We start from the raw sequence: 17,686 nt of genomic DNA on the forward strand, positions 1-17,686 counted from the left end.
TATTCTAGACTCTTTCTACAGACCCCGTTTAGTTTTGGTTCTGCTGTTCCATGATAACAGCATTAACCCTTCACTTGCCCTAAGTAGCCATGTTTTCTTTAGGTCACCAAATGTGAAATCCATGACAGTTAAACATTGGTTCATCTGTGACCCCCTTGCACCCTGTCACCCTATAGTTACACCACTATATTAAAAACTGTAAATACAAGAATGATAGGTGTGTTAAACAGAAATAATATACAGAAAATATTATTCATCCTGACCTAGATTCTCAGGGTCTTTTACATGAAATTGGCTGTTTTCAGCAAGCTGCTGGTTAAACAATGAATGCAAGCATTTGATTGTCAGGGGCCAGACAGGAACTTCCCATTGGATATGTGAATCCAAATGCCCCCCCCCCACCCCAGTATTTATTTAAGAACAGAACAGTGATTTTTGTGTGCATCCTGTTCCTGGGCTGCTCTCATTCTCATTGCCAGAGACCTCCCATTTGTTAAGTCAATTCAGTTACCCCCAGTACTTACCCAGATACAGATTGTTCATTCTCGGACTTAATTTGTCCAAGGGGAAGCCCCTGTTTGACTATGGGAAAGAGAGCAGCCCAGAAACAGGAATGTATACAGAGAATCACTGATCTGTCTCTGGGTACTTGCTCCTGGCCTGTTCTTATGCTCATGCTTAGACAGAGACCTCCCCTTGAGAATTCAGTCTGGCCCAATACTTAAAGATACAGAGTATAGATTCCCTATACCATTTTCAGTTAGAAGGTCTTCTCTGTAAATTAGACATCAAGCCCAGTACTTGCACACAGGCAGTAAAGATGGAAGTAAAATATAAAGCAGACCAGACAGTCCCCAGAGGCAGTGTTTATTTATACAGACAATATCCCTGCCTTACAAAGGCAATAACACAAAGCAAGTCCTTGCTCAAAGAAAAGAAACACTGTATTAAAATCCCTGGTCTTGTATAGGTTCACGTGTGCCTGTGGGAGGAATGTGCAGTAACCCACAAGGTTTAGGTACATGGGCAGATGAGCAGCAGGGTGACTAAGTGTCCCAGTTGGGGTTTCTGACCTGTCTTGTCACACATTATAATCAGGAGACTTACTCTGCGGCTGCCGCAGTCGGATCTGTAACGTAGTAAAAGCTCCAACTGTCACGTGGAAGAAGAGCTGCCAGAGGGTGCGCAACTCGTGAAGGTACATGTTGCAGAGACAGATCAGGCCAAATGCCAGGAAGGATTTGACATTTCTCCAGCTTGTACTATAGGCAAACAGATAGCACTGTAGGTAAAAAGAGGTAAAATTACACAAACACCATAATGATAAGGCTGACTCCAGTTATTCAGGCTCACCCTGTGAGCAAAATGCAATGAGACTGAACTGTGGGCACAAAAAAGGAGCAGTTCCAGGTAATAACCATTAGGATCCCTCACATATTAACACCTGACAGCCCAAGCTCTTGCCATTGGGCCCATTGTAATCATTTTTGATCCAATGAGCCACAGGCACAATATTAAAGATGTTTATATGAATAAAAGGGTGCTAACCGATTTAAAGCAGTTGTGTGTCTAAACAAATAATGCACATTAATAAAGTCCTGGGGTAGGGGGGAAAGGGGGAGAGAAAATGTACATGACATCCATCCAATGAGAATGATTTTTTTCATATTGATTTTCCTCTCCCGCCTATTTTAACAGATCTAAAGAGTTTATCCGAAAGCCTACTCTATACAGCGCTCCACCATACTTGAGAAAAAGAAAGTTAGACAAAATGTTTTGAGAACATATTTGATTAACTTTTCTAATGAATGATTAGTCTCTGCTAAATTGTAAGTGCAATACAGCATTATTTAAATAAATAAAAGCGTGGATACAGTTTTACATGATGGGAGCGTGCCCTTTCTTTTAGGTTTATTTACAGGCACCATATAAACAAGTGATTCCATAGCTGTGATGCCCTCACCAACAAGAACAGTAATTTCATTTGCCCACAGCAGCTCCCATCTTTCTTCTTGCGGAGGCACTACACATGTGCAGTCTGCACTTGGCTGATGTCAGCTGCCTGAGCTTAGGGCGGACTGAAGATATATTGAGCAGCAACCAAGTTATCACTGACCTAAGTAATATCTTCTCACATAAATATGGGTTCAATGAATGATGCAATACTTAAATCAACAGTGCAACACTGATAAACTGTTCTATGATCTGGCGGTGCTGTTCTTAACAGTAGTGATGGGTGAATTTGACCCATTTTGCTGTGCCAAAAATTTGGCAAAATGTAATGAAGTTTATGGGCGACAATTTTTTTTCACCCATTCTATCAGCATCATTTGCTGTGTGAATACGGACTGCTAGTCGTACTACCAAGCCTTTAATGCAAATAAAAGTTAACAACGGATTCCTTCATACAGTAGAAAGGACAGAGAATCAGAGAGCTGTACCTTAGTTAAGTACTGGAGGAATATTGAATTTCCCCCAGGTTAAAGTTTCTACTTAACTATAGGAAAAGCCTAGGAGACGGAAGTACAGAGAATTAGGTATGCCTTCTAGGCTTTGCAGAGGTGCAGCCCACAGCCATCATAGCAAACAAGGTAGTAACTTTCTGCCATCCTGATCCTAGCAATATGGGAAAAACTTGAATAGTATAACCTTCCTCTTGTACGTAGTGGTGTCTACCTATTAGTCAATCCTTCATTTTCTGTACAATCATTGCCAAGGTTCAAAGCAATCAAGAGAGCAACACACACACACACACACACACACACACACACACACACACACACACCTCAGTTAGGTGTAAGTAACCATGGCATTAATGCTACCTATAAAAATTGTAAAGATACTGTAACCCAACTGCAGAGTTTATTAGTCATTCCAATCATTTTATAATGATTAAGAGAAAGTGAGCCCAAAGTTTGCAGGACAGTGCTAGTGTGGGGAATGTGCAGCTATATGGGTGCAGGGTTTTGGGCAGGGCCCATTTTACCTTTTATATGTAATCTGTGTGTTCGAAGCATTCATCAATTTATTATACAGCACTGCAGAATATGTTGTATATTAATAATGATGACAGTATTTGTTGCTCCACATTGTATAAGATGACTTTGGGAGTCAGAATTACAGAGCTGGAAGAGTTACTTGTACTTACCTGGTAAACACAGGCTGCAGTTCCCAGGAAGAAAGCAATAATGCAGCTGAAATCATCGTCATTCTGCAAGAAATTGTTAAAGTGAATTTTCAGTGATTCAGTGATTAAGATTAGCTATTTTAGTTACCCACTGCGTCCAGAAGCCCCTCAAAATTTCAAAATTCAGGCGACTGGAAATCGAGGCGCTTCATGTGCCTGCCCCCAGGCGATTTACATTTTAGCCGGCAGAAGGCAGATCGAGGAGGTTAGTCGCCGTGAAAAAGAGGAGATTTGTTGCCTGGCAACTAATCTCCCCGAATCTGCCCGTGTGGCCAGACCCTAAACATTCATCTGGTTTATATGGTCTCATATATCCTAACAACCAGGTACTGGCTAAAGTCACAGACTGGCAAATGAACAGGACAGGGCGTGAAAAGAAGGGAATAAGTACGTTACAGATGTTCAGCCTCAGAATCAATCTATTTGGTTACTGGGCATCACTGACTGTAGAAACCAAATACAATTAAAGAGAAGCATAATCAAGTATTCTGTAAATAAGCATTTTTTGCAACAGCCCCTTAAACCCGTTTCTTTGACCCTGAAGAACCCGTACAGATTTTTCCCACTTGGGTCTTCCTGGCCGGGTTTCCTGAAATCATACCAACAGCCAGTCACCTCTGATAGCACTGACTGGTACACGAGAATTTGTATCTGCTGGGGCTGATTAATGAATATGGCTGCTAAACAGCACCAGAGCAGCAACCATTCAGATCGTCACTTTTTGAAATTGTCACAATTGGTTGCCTTCTCTGGTATAGTTTAGCAATCATGTCAGCTATCAGGAAGCTGAATGCAATTTTTTGAGGGTTTTTTGGACTGTGTATATTCAGTTATTACATCTCACTTCAATTTAAACCCAAATTCTACCATACCGAACCAGCAGCAGGATCCAACTGCCAATGTTGCCAATAAGCCCAGGCAATGCCCATACTTATTTCATAACTTCGATCCTAAGGGAGATCTGAGTAACATCAAAGCTAAAATCAGAATTACTGAAAATGCCAATAGCTGCTGTAATGCCTTTATCCTGACCAATAGGGGGCACTGTGGCACTTTACGACAGAAGCACCTTCTCCAATCAATGCCTGAAATTGGCAGTGTAGAAGGTTCTAAAAAGATTTAGCAATGAACTTTATTAACTCATAAAATGCCATTTAAACAGCATGCCTGTATGGCAGAGAAGCTGCACCGAAGAAAAGAAGCTTGAATATCGGGAATTCAATTAAGGACACTTAATCTTTGTGTTTTTTATTTCAAGGAGAATTCTCTTTTGATTACATTGTAGATAGCAGCAGTGTAACAAAAATAGCTCTGTCTTGTCCCTCTACAACATTCCATGTGCAATATTATCACAGGCAGTTATTCGCAAGGTTACTCCATTGCCTCTTTTCCTGACAAATTCAGGGCATTGGCCCGGGGGTGCCACAGTTATGTGGGACACACTGTATGGAGAGAGACATATGCTGCTTTATAAATACATGATAATGATAAATTCTCATTGTGACTGCCAGTTACAAATCAATAGCAGGGAGTTACAGACTGCCTAAGGGATATCTGAGAGCCCCAGACAGACACTTGTAGCTGCTCATGCACAAAGGAAATATCAGTACATTTAGCTGATGTGACACACAAGAGACAAGAGGGAAATGGAATAGAAACTCGCTGCATTTAGCTGATGTAATATATCACAGGCAGGAGGGACTGAGCACATACCTGCAGCAGACTTTCTATAGCGTGAAATCCCCGGATTAGGTTTAGTCCGGCACACAGCAGGGTAAGTAGCAAAGAGATGATGCCAGTCAATGTCAGAGGCTCCAGTCTCTGGTGAGGAGCTGAGTTTGGGGAAGGGGGGGGAAAAGAGCAAAGGGGATTTAATGCACAAAACATCCCACTCATTAAATATGTAGCTTGTCCTATAAATGAATGCTTGTAAGATGGCTATGTGATGTGCTGCTGATGGCCGGAAGTATAAAGGCATTTTAATGTAATTCCTGTGCTGGACCATGTAATTATATCATGATTATTCAGGAGCTGGGAGTGTGAGCTAAAATATTAATTCCCTACCTTATTTACAGTAGGGGTTACATTATCCCATCACCTTCTAGTCATTTTACTACTGACTGAAAACTCTAAAAAAGAGAAAGACTAAAACACAAAGAAACAACAGCTCAGACCACAAAAGGTTCAGTTGCTCATGGGAAATTGCTTTGTGTGTATCAGGGAACGGGGGAGACTGGAATAATACAGTTAATGAGCCATAAGAGCCGTAATGGGAGGTGTATTACACAGGGATGATAGGAGAGAGCAGTTAGGGGGGTGGGGAAATAAACTAAGTGGGGGGGGTGGTCATGCAGGGATTGGTGAACATATATGTGTGTTAAAGGAGAAGGAAAGATACCAAAGCAGTTTATTGCCAATATTAGCTACTGAAGTGAAAGATATAAGACTAATATTCTTATTCTTCCAATACATTTATTGTGCAAAATGCTTTACCATACCTGAGTAAACAGCTCTAGAAGCTCCAGCAACTGCCATATTAGCTTGCTGTGACTCATGTGACACAAGTGTCTCCCTGTTTGCTCATAGCTCAGATTACAGCAGGGAGGGGTAGAGGAGCAAACGGAGCATGCTCAAGCCCTAGCCCTGGAGGTTTAAGTTGAAAACAGAAGCCCATGTGTACACAATAGACGCAAAAAAATGCTGTGTTTCTTTTGACAGAGGACTCAGAAAAGCATTACTTTGAGGGTTTACTGGTTTATTTATATAGACATTTCTGATAAAGCTTACTTAATTGTATCCTTTCCTTCTCCTTTAAATTCCTTTCCTGACAATATCCAGCATGTAATATGAAATAAGTCTTCCATCCCTCTGCTTTGTAACTCTGTGGCAACAGCATGGTTTGGCCCCATGAAAGGCAAAGTTTCACATTATACCAGGAGCTTACATTGTGCGTAGCCACATATACTTGCCTATACCCTTATATTCCGGGTGCTTCCTGTAGTTAAGGCCATTTGCCAGGCCAGCCTCCTGCAATGACAGCTGGTAAGGGGGTCTAAGTCGGATCTCTGTCTGCATGTCAGCAAGGTTCATCTTTGTAGAAAGGGACCGAGGGTTATTAAATCTCTGCTTGGTTTTCTGAATGAAATTATCTGATGAAGAACAATAAATGGGTTTCAGGAATTACGACCATGAAATGAAACAATTCCCTGTGTACAAAGCACAGACCAAATGATCTCTGCTGAGGCCTGACAGCGCTGAGCTATCCAGGGGAGATTTATCGCACCCCAATCTTTCCGCTGAACAAAAACAAATTTACCGTTGGCTCAGCTAGGGTACTTATCGGCGGGCAACCTTGATAATTTGTAGCCACATGTTATCCCCTGGTTTATTTATTGCCCTTACTCTGCAGTCTGTTACCTTTAAAAAGAGCAGTAATGTAATGGGCCGACACGACTATCCATCTGAGACAAGAGACAGGGCATAAATTACATTAACATTTTATCTTTAGTGCGAAGCTGCTGCTAACATGGATTTAAAGTGGCCACCTGCTTTATTAGGGTTGTAACAGAACCCTGTGCAGCTGGAGCAGGCAATCTGTTACCTCCCTAAATCCTGCTGATATACACTCCTCCGCTATGTATAGGAATGGCAGTAGGGTTTCAGATATCTCTGCTTGTGTTAAGCTGATGCATTTGTATTGTATTTTATGAAGCGGATACATTTGTATCTAACAAATAGCACTAAGAATACCAAAGCCAGAACCAACTAGTGGCCACTATATATCCATCTCTGCTTTGTATACATACACATAGCTGTCAGGGCTGCAGAAAAAGAAATGGACCGATAGGAGTGATCTCTGAACTGATGGCAGCAATGTAATGTTTTGGCACTTACCAAACTCAATGAAAGAGTAAGGCCTGATGGCAGTGTTGATCTGGGACATCTCATAGGTGGTTATAAACTCCTTCTGTAACTCGTCCAGGAAGCAAAAGGCCAAGACGGTGGGGTAATTCTCTGAGCAGAGCATCATGTAACTGACCCCAAGGGAGCTGATGAAACTGCAAGAGAATATATGCAGATTAGAAATTGTACGGCAAGGCTTCATTGTTCCCATTAAAAGACCCTCTACTAACCCAGGAAGACAACTTTATTACTATACTATGTCTGTCCTGCTTCTGGGCTGCTCTCTTTTTCTCTAAGTATGCATTTGGTTAATATGACAGTAAAAAAATTTTTTTGAGTTGGATCTGCTAAAAAAGCAAAAAACTAAAACATACACAAAATATTACTCACTAAACCCAGTGTCTTTAATTGCCACAATTATTATTATTTTGTACTGCAGTAAATACATTCAAATGCCAATTTCTCCTAGACAAATACAAGCTGATCTTCATTAAATGAGCAAAGCCAGTAAGGGACGCTAATGAAGTTACTGTTTCAGAGCAGCGGGGACTCATTATGAAATCAATATTTTTTAAAGACAAAAAGAATCTACAATTCCAAATCAGAGAGAGGTTGTTGGTGTATTATCCACAAACAGGCTATTTAATATGATTACCACATTTTTTTTTTTTTAGAAAAGGACAGACGGAATGCAGATAAATTATATCTAAAGATAATAGCTCTCAGATAAATTCCTGTAAACTCAGGAGATCATAATAAAGGATAGGTCCAGGACAACAATTTAAAGGGGAAGTTTACCTTAAAAATAACTTACTATACTACTATATAGACAAGAATATAGGTAGCTACTACAGTTAACTTAGTAAATACATGCATACATACATAGGTGGTTGATAGAATACCTCACCCTAGCAACAACAGCAGTGTTATTATATGGATATCCTGAAAGATGCACAGGAGAGGGAGTAAACAAAAATACAATAGCAACAGAAATCTGCTGTCTGGTTACTGTCAACACTGCCGCTAGCAACAAGAGAGCATTTTTCAGATTGGAGTGAGAAAGAAAAGACATATTATGTATACATAAATACTAGTTACAAAGATGCTCAGATTATTGCCACCTACATCATAACAAATGTAGCTGCCCTCCTCCTTAAACTGTTGCATCAGAACCCTTTCCAATGACAAATTTAATAATTCCAGGATATTGTCGCCGAGGGGAAAATGGCCCAAACACAATGTCAGATTCGCCATCTGCTCTTCATCAAGGGAACCTGCCAATCTCCAGTTCTTCAAGGGTGACACGCAGCATAAGGTTGGCTTATTGCTGTGATCATTTTATTAAAGATTTTTAAAAAGATAAAAAGTTATTGTGCCCTTGTAAAACAGTTATTGGAAGTCTTTTCATAAAGTCAACTCCTTATTTACATATTACAATAAATACATTATCAGGTCATTTTGCCTGGTCATGTACTTTCAGAAAGAGCCAACACTTTAGGATGGAACTGCTTTCTGGCAAGTTGCTTCTCATACTCAATGTAGTCAATGTGGGACCTGAATTTTACTATTGAGTACTGTTCTTAGATCTACCAGGCAGCTGTTCTCTTGTGTTAGGGAGCCGCTATCCGTTGTTAGGCTGCTGGGAAGGGGGGGGGATGATATCACTCCAATTTGCAGTACAGCAGTAAAGATTGACTGAAGTTTTTCAGGGCAGAAGTCACATGACTGGGGGCTCCTGGAAAACTCACAATATGTCTAGCCCCATGTCAGATTTCAAAATGTCTGTTTGCTCTTTTGAAAAACAGATTTCAATGCAAAAGTCTGCTGGAGCAGAACTATTAACTGATGCATTTTGAAAGAAACATGTTTTCCCATGACAGCATTCTTTTAAGGAAGACAGAATGGTCAGCAATAAGCAGGCTCTAAAGAAACAAATGTACATTCTCAGCATATAACATATACTGGCAGTAGCTGGATCCTACTATGAGGGTGAATGAGGGGTAACAGGATAGATTATAGATGACTAAGTCAAGGAGTAAGTATGAATGGCACAAGAAGGATGAACAGCCAATGAACAGTGATGTTCGCCATATTTAATCATGGGGACCCATACTACAGAGTTGGCAGGGCACTCACAGCAAGGGAGACCAATTAGTAGCCTGTTGGATCATGAGCAGCAGGCTTTGTCAACAACAGAGCCTTAATAAAAATGCATGGTCATGCCCAAAGATGTAACTAAAGCTGGCCATAGATGTTGAGATTTTTAAAAGATCAGATCCTGATCGTGAGACCACGATCTTCTCGGAACGATCGTATGAATTGACCATCAACTAAAAAGACCAATTTGCCAGGAAAACAAAGGGGAGCTGCCTGCTTGGCCCTGCAAACATAGATAGATTGTACTGGGACCGACAAAGATTTTTTGACCTGGCCGATCAATTTCCTGACAGATGTTGGACGAAAAATCGTAAGATGTACGATCGTTCCCACTAACCGCACGATAATTTTAAAGGATTGGTCGGACTTCCCTAAAATCGGTCGTTCGGCAAGAAGAATCGTCGCGTCTATGGGGAGCTTTAGTGACTGATTTTCCAAGCATTTTTTGAGACGTTAAAGCAAACTCTTTCCTCTAATGCTTCTGTTTATTGTTTTGGACTTTGAGCTCCACTTTTTGTAGTCAGAAAAAGACAATATATTGATTTAAAGCATATGTAACACATCAGCAGTAAGATTCGACTGGACTAGTTTAGCAAGAAATTTAAAAAGCCTGATTGGTTGCTAGGGTTCAACATTTGCTTTTTTACACACTCAGACCCTGTCCCCTTGCCCACGAAGAGTACCGTAAACCTTATTACATGTGCTGCTGTGAGGTAGCACTCTGGTTACTTACTGAACATTGTGTGGCCCTCTCTTCAGCGTGCACCTATCGGGGAGTTGCTCCAGCTTTTTGGAAACCACTTTAAGGTACTTCTTTGTCTCTTGTACAGACATGTTCTGTTCATGGTCGGTTGAGGCTGAGAGTGGGAGTCCGTCTCTTACACGGACCACCGAAGCGAAAAGTATGACAGACATCTCCAGGAATGGTGAGCTGCTGTAACAGATTGATTCAGTAAATGACTCTGTAAATTGCTATATAAAATATTCATGCAAATGTTCCTTTGTATCTATTCTCACCCTCCAAATATATGATGTCGTAAGCTGGCCATAGACTCAAATATCCGCTCGTTTGGCAACATCACCAAACAAGCAGATCTTTCCCCGATATGCCACTAACGGCAGGGCTAGATCAGGGATAATCCCAATGTTCGGCCATATGGTCGACCGATCGGATTACGATACGCCAAGGGGCTCAGATGGGTCGGTTGGGTTAAAATCAAACCTTCTCGATCGATATCGTGGCCAGATATCGATCGGGAAGACCCGTCGGAAGCCACTATACACGGGCAGATAATTGGTCTAAACGACCGATATCGGCAGCTTTATCTGCCCCTGTATGGCCACCTTTACTCATAGGCTAATGGAGGACTTGCATATGCATCTATATCCCTATTATTATGGCCATAAAGACACCCCTATTGCACACTCACACAAACCATTTGCAGAAAATAATAAAATAAAAAGCCATTCGGAAAGACAGCGCAGACGGCAGAAAACAAAACGGTAACCACAAAATGATGCTGTACAATTTGCCCTTGGTGAGACCATCAGAAAAATCTCACGTGTGGGAAGAATGTCAACTGCCCCTCATGAAAGCCATTAAAGGGGTTGTTCACCTTCATACACTTTTTTCAGTTCAGTTGGTTTCAGAAATAAACACTTTTTCCCAATTACTTTCTATTGGTGAACATTTTTCCAATATTGAAGTGTAAAGTTTAATTTTGCAACTTCTAGACCAGCTCTAGGGGTGGGGGGTTGATACATTGGTTATCTTTAGCCCTGCGGCGCAGAATTCCTGAGTTTCATTAAAGGCAACTGTTAGCATAAGTTGCTAATATTCTACCAATACTGCCGAGAAATGTAGCAACTAAATGTAGTGACTAAATGTAGCAAATTATAACTGTTCAGATGCTCCTGGTAGCAGGTCTGGACTGAGAATTAAAATAGGCCTTTATATTTCAGGTACACAGAGGCTCAAACAGCCCCCACCAGCCCACTAAATACTGACTTTCTATGGAACCTTATAGCAGTCCCTCTGGCATTTGCCAGAAACTACAGACTACCAGTCCAGGCCTGCCTTGTAGAGATGTGTGGGCTGGCCCAATACCCCCCCCCTTTCCGGGTCGTGGCGGGGTTGAGCTCTTCTGACTGGTCTCTCCGCCCGCGACCTTACAAATGCTGGCTTCCGACTTCTGGGTTGAACTTTTAAAGATGCGCGCCTGCTCGCCCCGCCCCTTTTGTGACATCATCTTTAGGGCGATGTGGGTCTATAAAAGGAACCCGGAAGTTGGGGCTTGGGCGGGTGGAGGGAGGGCAGGTGTGGGTCGGTAAAAACCCAACCTGCACATCACTGAACTGAGCTGCCAGACTGAAACACAAGAGACATGAACCATTAAACTTTAAGCTTAAATTTTGGTAAACTGTAAGAAGTAAAAGATGGAAAGCAATTGTAACAAGTATGTTTATGGTAAACAATCTAAAAACAACTCAACTGAAAAAAAAAGTGTTTGGAAGGGGAACAGCCCCTTTAAATGTCAGGGACATTAAGAGATTAATAATATTGCAGTGCAGCATAAATGGTTACTGGGGGAAAGCGTTTTGGGCGCATGCTTATGTTTAAGGGTGGCTGCACCCGAAACGTGTTAAGCAAAACCATACTGCGTGTATTTTAACATGGATGAATAAAGTTTTCCGAATTTAAAAGCAGTATTGTTTGCGGAACTTCCTTTTCCTTTCTCTATCTCATACATATTCAGATGCTCATGGAGAATGGTGACAATCAAAATTCCTCTCCATCAGTGTTTTTTGTTTAAAAGAATAAGAAACACCCATTCTTGAAAAGTGCCTCTCACCACCAGCATTTCCCATTCAACTTAAAAGGTAGAGAAGACAGGTAAGGCGTCATGATGACCCCCTCGATAGAGAAGAACAGGCCTTAAAAAGTCATTTCTATAATTCTTGTTCATGGACTGCTCGAACTCCACTGTTCAGGTGGAGTTGGTTGCAGTAACATTTTCAATATAATACCACAGGCCTTTTGGTAGGCCCAATTAGAGCCAGGCAGGGCTACATTAATAGCACTCTGTCTCAGGGCCCCACCTCCGGACCGGGAGGGCTACTGTCTCAGGGCCCCACCTCCGGACCCTGAGGGCTGCTGCATCAGGGCCTTCCGTCCGGCAAACACGCAAGTGCCAGTCCGACCCTGAGCAGGGTTGTCTAAACGAGGGCCAGATTTGGTGAGGTGAAAATGTGTGGGAGCCGAACATTCAGCCTGACATTCATTCTGAGGTAGCTAGCTTGCGATCAGGATCATTCACTCCTGGAGATGGACGCGTACACGGCGTTTAGGAAGTAGAGTCTGTTTGGCCTTATTCTCCGTGCCTCATTTAAACAAGGAATCGCGTAGCCGTAGCAGTTATATTTGGGCTGTTGCCTGTGTCCTGAAGGTGTTTGCAATAGACACGTACTGGCACACGTACTGGCATGTAGTCACGCACCGCTCTAGCATACGTCTTTAGTTTACTGTACCGTCAGTACATCTATTGCACCTTCAACCCTAAAGAAGTATGCAAGGGCAGTGCATCACTACGTGCCAGTATGTGTCTATTGCCAACACCTTCAGCACACAGGCAGCAGTATAGACCAAGTGGTAGATCATTTCACTAATGTGCCCAAATATTACTGCTATGGCTACGCTAGGGCAGGTGTAAATTTGAAAATGGACCGCAAATGGCCCGCAGGCCGGACTTCGGACATGCCTGTAGTAGAGTAATAGAAACCAACAGGCCCAATAGTCATGACATGCATTCTGCTGATTCTGTGTAATTGAATCATTAATTGAGGCTTCTTCCAAATAATAGCAGTGTTCAAAATAATAATAGCTTGTTCCAAAATAACAACTGTGTAAATTAGTGAGGTCATTCATTATGTGAAAAACAGGTGATAACTACGGCCCTTATTTAAGGGAAGGAAGGCAGCAAATATCATGCATGCTGATTATAGTGTATTTCTCTATGAAAATCTGATTAAAATGGGTCATTACAGACATTGTTCAGAAGAAGTGCGTATTCTGATTAAAAAGTTGATTGGAGAAGGTAAAACATATAAAGAAGTGCAGAAAATTATAGGCTGCTCAGCTAAAATTACCTCAAATGAAACTACCATTCAAATGAATAGAAGAATAGCCAGAATGGCAAAGACTCAAAGAGCTAATAATCAGCTCTAGGAAGATCAAAGAAGATCTAAAGGTACCTATAATGTTACAATTTGAAGACGCCTATGTATAGCCAAGCTATCGGCAAGAAGCCCCGCTTGCTGAAGAGGTTACAATTTGCCAAAGAACACAATGACTGGCCTGAACGCAAACCTGCATTCACCCGACCTGCCGACACTGCTAAATGATCTCCTGTACCGTTTCAATGAAGCTGGGCTGGGGACTGCACGATCCTTCCATAGTCTGATTACGAATGAAAACAGGAATTCAGCCTATGGAAGGATCGCTCCGTCCCCAGCCCAGCGTCACTGAAGCAATGCGGAAGATCTGTTAGTAGTGTCCACCGGTTTGGCTGCACAGAAGTTCGCGGGGGGCTTTGTGGGGAACTATTTCGGGTGCAGCATTTACTTGATACCGACACGTTCCTATGATTTTTATAGGAACGTGTCCGTGTCGCTTTAAGGAAAAGTGAAAAGCAGGTATTTGTGCTGGCCTCCTCCGCTGTCCATATATACACCCCCCACAAAACAGCAAACATCCACCTCTATGTATCACATTAGGGATGGGGTGCTTCGCTCCATAGGCCTCAATGGTTTCTCTCCAACCACAGTGCTTATTGTTGTTACCATAGAATTCAATTTTGGTCTCATCTCATATTTTGTTGCAGTTGTGTGTCAATGGTGCAATGTTTTTTTTCTACGATGCAACAGCCCATACACTTGTATTTCCTTTCTGTGCATGTGAAACAGCTGCTGCACTTTGTTTCAGAAAAGCTTGATCTTTAGTACAAGTTTTGTGTAGCTTTTTGTTTGCACAATGAAAAATATAAAAATATATCATTTTTGTCTAATATCTTTCTTTGTTTCCCTGACAGAATCCCTCATTTTACACTGATTAAAGGATAAGGAAACTTTGCATCAGAACAATGGTTGTGTGTGTTTTTTACTTATGATACTAAAGGACACATAATTCTGTGATGAGAAATCACTTCACCTGATCACAAATACAACAATGGTGTTTTCCAGGATCACTCATATGTTCCAAAAATGTCTAATATCTTTGAAATTCTCCCAGGGCATATGTACACCCCTGTACAAGTCTGTAAAATATAAAGAAGAGAATCTGATTTTTTGCAATTCTTTTAACCCCTATATTTAATTGAAAATAGTACAAAGACAATATATCAAATGCTGAAACTGAAAAATGGTATTGATGAAAAATATCTGAGCATTTGAAATTTGATGTCACTTGATAAATCTTTGGAAACGTCTAAAATTTTAAATGAATTTGACCTAAAACCAACTGATTTTCAAACAAGTCCTAAAAGTAGATGCATAAAACCTAGGTAAACAAATTAAACACCAATTATAATATAGTCATGTATTTACTGAAAAAAAGACCCAATAACATTTCTGCGTGTGGCAAAAGTAAGTGAATTGGTATTTTCTTACTTCCGGTCAGTATGACCCCCTTGTTCAACAATAACTGCAACTAAAGGTTGCGGCAACAATTGCTCCATCCTGCACATCGACTTGGATACATTTTAGCCCATTCCATTATACAGAACAGCTCTAAGTTGGATGTTGGTGGGTTTCCTCACATGAACCGCTTGCTTTAAGTCTTTCCACAAAATTTTAAATTGGCTTAAGGTCAGGACTTTGACTTGGCTATTTCAGAACATTCACTTTATTCTTTTTTAACCATTCTTTGGTAGAACAAGTTATGTGTTTAGAATTGTTGTCTTGCTTGAACACTATCTCTTGAGATTCAGTTCACGGACAGATGTTTTGACATTTTCCTTTAGAATTCTCAGGTATAGTTCAGAAATCATTGTTCCATCAATGACGGCAAGCTGTCCACGCCCAGATGCAACATAACAAGCCCAAGCAGAGTACTCCCACCGCCATGTTTCACAGATGCTGGAATGCAGCTTTTTTTTTACCCCTTTCTCCAAATGTAACACTGTTCATTTAAGCCAAAACATTCTATTTTGGCTTCAACTGCCCACTAAATGTTCCAGTATCCTTCTGGTTTATCCACATCATTTTTAGCAAATTTTGGGGGAAAGCAGTGGCTATCTCCTTGCTACCCTGCCATACACACCTCTGCTGTTCAGTGTTTTCTTGATGGACTCATGAACATCAACATTCACCAATGTGAGACAGGACTTCAGTTGCTTAGATGTTACCCTGGGTTCCATTGTATTAGACGCCTTGCAGTAGGAGTTATCTTTGATGGTCAACCACTTCTGGGTAGGGTAACAACAGTCTTGATATGCCTCCATATGTACACAATCTATCTGACTGTTGATTGGTGGAGTCTGAGCTCTTTAGAGATAGTCTTGTAACCTTTTCCATTTTTATGGGCATCAAACACTTTTTCTGAAGTCCTCAGACAACACCTTTTTTTGTGATTACATTCACAAATGTGTTGTATATGTGATCAGGCTTTGCTGTTTCCCCGTTCTTTAAATAAAACAGGGTATCTCGCTCACACCTGTCATCCCATTGACTGAACACCAGCCTTGGATTTCAACCTTCAAATGATATGATAATTCTAAGGAATCACTTACTTTTGACATACGCAAAAATTATTATTTTTTTAATACATACACGACCAAATATAATATTTTTAGAGGACTTGTTTGAAAATCAGATGTTTTAGGTCACACAATTTGAAAGGGATCACAAACCACTTTATGTTGCTCCAAACCATGTATATATGGTATATAATAATAATAATAATGCCTTCCCAAGTGTGCAAGCCATGCCATGTGCACTAATGCACCTCCCTACCTTCACATATGCTGCTGACTTTTGCAATGTCCACAGATAACAAGCCCCATGGTCCTTCTAATCATTAGCCCAAAGGATTTACATGCATCGTTTTCAAACAAAATTACAATTTTTTACACAAATTTTCCAAAACAAAAACATTTGTCCGTTTAAGCATTTGATAATCTATGTAGTATTTGCAATGAAGCATAGGGTTTAATAGATTTGCAGATCATCACATTGTCTTTCTATTGATATTATACTCAAGAGTCCCAAGTGTGCCCTACACACACACACACACACACACACATTCCTACAACTATACACCCCCAGACATATACACACAATAAGCATTTATACCCAAACAACCATATTCCTAATAAAAACAAATAGAATATATATATCTATATCTATATATTTACACACACACCCCTATATAATTGGCTCCCGTTTTTAGGGTTATCCCTACCCTTATATGCCCTACCCACACACACACACATATTCCAACACAAACACGCTACGCAGAGCCTCACATACGATCACAGCCGCCACAAATGTCCAAAGTACGAGATAACAGACATGTCCCTCCACTTACAGTCGCTCTGTTCTTCGTATCCCGAGGCTCTTGCCCCTCTGGTTAAGAAATCGGGCTCTCAATTGTCTCTATCCCACAGGCCCCGGTCCGCCTCCGTGACGTGGCCGTCGCGCTGCATCCTGGAACCACAGCGCAGGAAGCCATGCTTTTCAGGCTGCCATGGAAACCGAAGGGCGGTGTATCCCGGGAGCCCGCAGACTAACAAAAATATTAACAGTGACCCAATTCAACCCCGCCCTCTACCTTGCCTGCCTCTTGAATGCCCCGCCCATTATGTCACACGCCAGCACCGCCCTTTTCCCTTACCTGCTATGTCACGTGGCTGATACTGTTTATTTCTGCCTGTCCCAGGGTTTTACTTTCTGGCAGTGGCTCATTCATCTGTTCTATATTGCTATTGCACCTTTTTCTTCAACTCTCCCTATTTCAACTCAATATTTCACTAAATTCTTTGGGGTGATGCACATTTTAACCTATTGTTCTGGGGTATTATACATTTTCAAACTGGGGTGGGCTCACAAGGAATCTGAGAACATATTAACCAATGAAATTAAGATAGGGATGCACCGAATCCACTATTTTGTATTCGGCCGTAGTCTAACCTGTCGCAAAAGATTTCGGCCAAATACCGAATCCGAATTTGCATATGCAAATTAAGGGTGTGAAGGGGAAAACATTTTTTTACTTCCTTGTTTTGTGACAAAAAGTCATGCAATTTCCCTCCCACCCCTTATTTGCATATGCAAATTCGGATTCGGTTCAGCATTTTCAGACTGGGGTGGGCTCACCAGGAATCTGAGAACATATTAACCAATGAAATTAAGATAGGGATGCACCGAATCCACTATTTTGGATTC

General features: G+C 41.2%; 1 protein-coding gene across 5 annotated transcripts; it reads right to left on the minus strand.

The window, feature by feature from the left end:
• Positions 1 to 850: 850 nt before the first annotated feature.
• On the minus strand, positions 851 to 17,057 carry sec22a.S (SEC22 homolog A, vesicle trafficking protein S homeolog). Of its 5 annotated transcripts, none has more exons than XM_018237524.2 (8): positions 16,830 to 17,055; positions 14,454 to 14,559; positions 9,981 to 10,178; positions 7,082 to 7,245; positions 6,157 to 6,336; positions 4,901 to 5,019; positions 3,149 to 3,211; positions 852 to 1,282 (listed from the first exon to the last, which is right to left on the minus strand). In XM_018237524.2, exons 3-8 carry the CDS (start codon positions 10,160 to 10,162, stop codon positions 1,082 to 1,084), a joined length of 909 nt encoding a protein of 302 aa, XP_018093013.1. In that variant the 5' UTR covers positions 10,163 to 10,178; positions 14,454 to 14,559; positions 16,830 to 17,055; the 3' UTR covers positions 852 to 1,081. The 5 variants fall into 5 exon arrangements, with proteins under 5 accessions (NP_001086881.1, XP_018093013.1, XP_018093012.1 ...); XM_018237523.2 differs by having other exon boundaries at positions 9,981 to 10,181; NM_001093412.1 differs by lacking the exon at positions 14,454 to 14,559 and having other exon boundaries at positions 851 to 1,282; positions 16,830 to 16,914.
• Between the last annotated feature and the right edge of the window lie 629 nt (positions 17,058 to 17,686).

The sequence above is a fragment of the Xenopus laevis genome, chromosome 9_10S (genome assembly GCF_017654675.1).
Source record: "Xenopus laevis strain J_2021 chromosome 9_10S, Xenopus_laevis_v10.1, whole genome shotgun sequence".
NCBI classification, from domain to species: Eukaryota; Metazoa; Chordata; class Amphibia; order Anura; family Pipidae; genus Xenopus; species Xenopus laevis.